Source organism: Sabethes cyaneus, chromosome 1, assembly GCF_943734655.1.
Source record: "Sabethes cyaneus chromosome 1, idSabCyanKW18_F2, whole genome shotgun sequence".
In the NCBI taxonomy this organism is placed as follows: Eukaryota; Metazoa; Arthropoda; class Insecta; order Diptera; family Culicidae; genus Sabethes; species Sabethes cyaneus.
In genome coordinates this window covers 134,417,666-134,422,280 of record NC_071353.1, presented here as the reverse complement: position 1 = coordinate 134,422,280, position 4,615 = coordinate 134,417,666, and the positions used below count along the sequence as shown (strand labels likewise).

Here is a 4,615-nt window from a genome sequence, read left to right as displayed (position 1 = left end):
TTTGAACGATCATTTGACCGTTTTTTTAATCCAGTCAAACTGCCGCTTGCGCTGCTGCCGTCGTACAATTCATGCGGCATCTCAGCAAAAGCAAACAGTCGATCTCCCGTTTTGCTTTGCGCTTTGAGAATATAAACTGCAAACTGACTGGAAGCATACGGTGACGTATTTTTTCGTTTCTCTTTTTGTCTCCAAATCGGCTGCTCACAGTAAAAGTTTGTCACCCAGACGTCGGTCCGACGCAAGCAAAATATTCGTTTGTATTGGACGGAGTGCGACCGACTTCTTCCATGCACATGTAGTGGTTGTTTTTTTGTAGTATTGAATCATACGATTGTGCGGTTGCTTTTCGTAGCGTGGTGATTGCCAGTCATTTGACTGTTTTGCAGTCATTCGCTGCTCCAAACGGTAAAGGCAACTTGATCGAAACGAAAATGTCAAAAAGTTTTAGAAGCCGTTCGTTCTGCAGCGTGCAGTCGGCGTTTGACTGAGCAAAATGCCAGTTGTGTTATGCATAGCATTCGTATTCCACCTCTAAATGGACGGTGTGAACTTGAATGCGCGTTGGTGTGACTGCGGTAGAAAAAAAGGATCGGTCGAAGCCCTGATCACTACTTTAAAGATCCTGTAAGAATAGATGTAGTAGAGTTCGTTTTCAATTTTGGGAATGTTCTTCTTTGAATTCGCATTATTTGGGGAAAAGCTGTAGGCATACGAATGAAGCAGCAAACGAGAATACCAAAAACCACTACATCTTTTGTCATGCATGGTGCTAGAATGTTACAGCGTGTCTCTGCCGCTCCGAAGTGTGTGCGACACGACGAGCAAGCGATATTATCGTTATTCTGGTATTTCTTCTCGGTACGTGTGTACTAAAAATCTGCCACGTGACTGGTCGCAAGAAATAATGTCAAATGTCTTCAGATTCTGGTCACCAACCAGTACATTTTGCGTCCCTGGTGAAGAATCCCCTATCATTTACTGTATCATACGCTGCTTTGGAATCTGTAAATGTTGGATGTACAGGCTGAGTTAGCAAAAATTTTCACGAATCTGTTACAAAGTAAACCTTAGGCCATTGTGAAGCGTCGCTCTCGAAAACCACGTTGGTGTTCGCCAACGATGTATTCCTGTAACAATGGCCTAAAATCTGTGCAACAAGATGCTGGCAAGAATTTTGTACGTCGAATGCAAGAGAATTCTCGCGTAACTTTTCAAAAGTACGTAAGTAGCAATAAAAGCTTCTCTACGAGTTCCTTCTTTTTCGTTTGCCATGGCGATGCAAATGCACTTTAACACATCAGCTTTGCTTAAATTAGTTGCTGGTGTCACTAGGCATCTAATTGTTAAGAAAACTTTCGTAAAAATTCATTTATGTCGCCCCTTTTGAAAAGTTACGCGAGAATTATACCTTAGTTATAATTGCTGCATCCGGATCGATGGTCCTTCTTGTAGGTTGGGCATATAAAACCTTTAAGTCTGCCGGTAGTGCTTTGTGGGACCATAGTTGGGCAGAAATTTACAGCTGCTTACTTCACCTTGTCCAAAGATGGCGAATTCATACGACCCCTTGTTTCTAACGCCTGGTCGTGGCTCCTAGCAGGAGATGGCACGGTCCGGTTTCCAAACCCGTCGTTCGTTTTATAAACGTTTCTCGTTTTGTGCCTAGTAAAGTAAATCTTCGCCTCCACAAGAACGTGCGCTCAGTGCTGTCGTATCCGAATCTAGAAGACGAACCACACGTCTGTCATTCGCGAAAGTAGCACACAGAATGTTCTATCCGATTACCGATCTTTCTAACGATACAGGACCTTACGGGATATGTTGTACACACGTCAAAGAATTCTATGCTTGGTTGCCAGACAAAATGTCGGACTTCATTAATGTCTGAGCAGTGCTACCATTCAAGTGTCATTTTTATCTTATGTTCAATTTTGTAACAAAGCAAGTTTCATAATTCATATATTCAATGAATGTTATTGATTTACTTAGATTCTACCTTACTAATGCTATTCACTACAAGTGCTAACGTTTTTGATGGCGGTGAAGTCTCATTTTGCAGCTCTAGCTTCTCACAGCTCTTGCCTCTTGGTATTCTTCACAGTTTCAGGTTAATCGTCGTGTTCCAGAGCCACACGGAGTAATTATCTTCGCATGCAGCTTGTAGTTCCTACAAAGTTGCCTGATTACCAGTGAGTTGAGGGCTCCGATAAAACAATCTTTAAAAGTCCAGTTGTCAGCGAGGAAGACAAACGTAACCTAAAATGATTACTACTAGGCTAACCGATTTAGTTGTGTAGTAAGCGTTCAAGAAGCTATTCTCTAGGTTGAATTCTTTCTTCAACTACAAATCTAACATTCAACTTGAGTCTCACTCCAACTACTCCAGATTGTTCCACTGCTCAGCAGTTTACGAAGATCCTGCAACCACACCATTTCTACGATATATTAAGAATGAAGGACGTTCATCGGGAAACTAACGGTTTTTAATGTTGGAAAACCTGCCTCAAGGTTTTTAGAGTTAAAAAAAAAGACTTGCATTGTGAAACAACTTATATTACACTGATACGCAAACATAGGTCTTAATTATGCAATACGGAGAGCCTATCAATACTACGTATGGCCTTTCAAATCAGAGTGCTGAGGCCATTGTTTCTTCTCGTTTGACGCGAAATTACTCACTGCATGTATAAAAATAGTGCTCCTTCAGTAAGATTGCTAATCTCAAATGATGTAACAAGTGACAAGCAAAAATTAGTGAAATTCTTTAGAATAAAACTGGTTATATTTGTTTTGGCAACTGTTTCCGGGGAAAAAACTTGAAGGTGATAGGTACAATGTGAGAATCTTCCTCAGTTTTGGTAATTTTTAACGTTCCACAACCAGAGCGGATGTTTAACGGAAAAACGCGAACGTATAAACTGCAAAATGTGACTTACAATACAAACGGCAAGCCATGTAATCACAATCAGCTTGAGGCTATGTTTACAAACAGTACCGTTTTATTCGGATAATGTGGTCTATCGCCACAAAGGACTTAATTTAGCGCGGTTGAATGAGTGGAAATGTGTTTACTGTTCATTTTTTTTTAAAGATAATTATAAGTTGTTAACATTTTGCTATTATCAATATCACTGCTATAGTACGAAAAACAATTGCTCCTCCATTTGTGCGATACTGGTTAATTGTTCATCTACGTTCCAGCGTAAATGCCGGCCCGATTAGTTATGCTCCATAAAGAAAAGATTCTTCACATTGAAACCCATAGAAACTGACAAACAAAAATGTTCCGATCGCGTGACTCTTCCTGCCAGCATCCAGCCAGTTGTGGCGTGAGGAGCAATTACATATGCGTACGCTGCTTATCAAATTAGAAGACTTCACCGCACTTACAACTAATGTGATGTATTGATGTGCTGACTGATGACACACTTTTGTGGAGTGAACCATCGCGAGGGACCCATCGGTCACGTCGTCGAATCCGGTGCCTTCATCAGCAGCAGATTACTGTTCTGTATGCATTGGTACAGTGCGTAAGCCCGTTCGCAGCCATCCTGCGGGTCCATTTCCATGTCCTGATAGGCGCACTGCAGTATTTCCTCACGAATCACCTTCGTGCTGGACAGCGAAGCGAACTTCATTTGCCTCACCAGGCGTCCCACGTGAGGGCCACGTTTGTCGTTGAACAATCCCATTCTATTCATGATGCACTTGATTACGCACTTGGCTTGATCTTGATCGGCGTAATTGAAAAAGCCAAACTCCTCCGCCAGCCCGTCGCCAAGGTCCAGTATTTTGATACATTTGTTCCGATTGCGCAGAAGGTCGTCGACCGTCTGTATCCGCCAGCCTGCGGTGACCTGACCGAAAGAATCATTTGAATAGCGTCCAGCATCTTGTCTGAGCGATGAACTGATCGGAACTTACCCCAGCAATCAGACCGGTCATCAGCAAAATGCATTCAATTTGCATGATGTACACTACTCCGCGGCTTCGGGTATCCTCCGTGAAATGCAAATATCGTTTCGTTGACCGATGAATGCGTCCCGGTCACCGAGACAGACCGTCGTGGAATGGTTGATATTATTCATAAACGCGAGCTCGGAGCATTAGGCATCTTGCTTATCAACTTATTTGGTAGTGGTGCTCAAATGGTATACAAACGTACCAACACAGACATATGCATGTGGCACGTACACGCAGCGTTGATTGCAAGGCGCGGCCAGTGGGTTCGAGCTGCGTTATCAACATCGTTAGCAGGTCATTGATAACGGAGGATCAAAGAATTTCTAATTGCATGTTAGTGCGCTTCGGGTGCATAACCGAAGGCGTTAAAAATGAAATGGTACAGCGAATGATTACCAAGTGAATAATAAGAGATTGTCTTTAAAAACTATCTTTGTTTTTATTTCATAGTTATAAATAATTCTTAGAAACAATAACGGAACTACATTGTTCAGCTTAGCTCAATTTCATAAAGTTCCTGTAAAGTAGCTTAACTCAGAATGGGTTTTTAAGCGACAATTTCAATAAAGTTTATTCGCGAGTTATTTATCAATTCCAGAAATCCAGTTATCCTGATCCTAAGTTCATTCTTCCTTCACCATTTCACAGA

General features: G+C 41.8%; 1 protein-coding gene across 2 annotated transcripts; it reads right to left on the bottom strand.

The window, feature by feature from the left end:
- Window positions 1-1,891: 1,891 nt before the first annotated feature.
- LOC128743386 (general odorant-binding protein 99b-like) lies at window positions 1,892-4,048 on the bottom strand. Of its 2 annotated transcripts, XR_008412295.1 has the most exons (3): window positions 3,928-4,048; window positions 2,285-3,860; window positions 1,892-2,219 (listed from the first exon to the last, which is right to left on the bottom strand). XR_008412295.1 is itself a non-coding variant. In XM_053839952.1 (2 exons), the coding sequence occupies exons 1-2, from the start codon at window positions 3,970-3,972 to the stop codon at window positions 3,468-3,470; spliced, it is 438 nt and encodes a 145-aa protein (XP_053695927.1). In that variant the 5' UTR covers window positions 3,973-4,048; the 3' UTR covers window positions 1,892-3,467. The 2 variants fall into 2 exon arrangements, 1 of the variants encoding a protein (XP_053695927.1); XM_053839952.1 differs by having other exon boundaries at window positions 1,892-3,860.
- Between the last annotated feature and the right edge of the window lie 567 nt (window positions 4,049-4,615).

Coding starts and splice junctions, on each gene's coding strand:
- LOC128743386 (XM_053839952.1), bottom strand. CDS start 3,972: ATGCAAATTGAATGCATTTTGCTGATGACCGGTCTGATTGCTGGG. Junction 3,861..3,927: donor TGACCGGTCTGATTGCTGGG/GTAAGTTCCGAT, acceptor TCTTTCGGTCAG/GTCACCGCAGGCTGGCGGAT.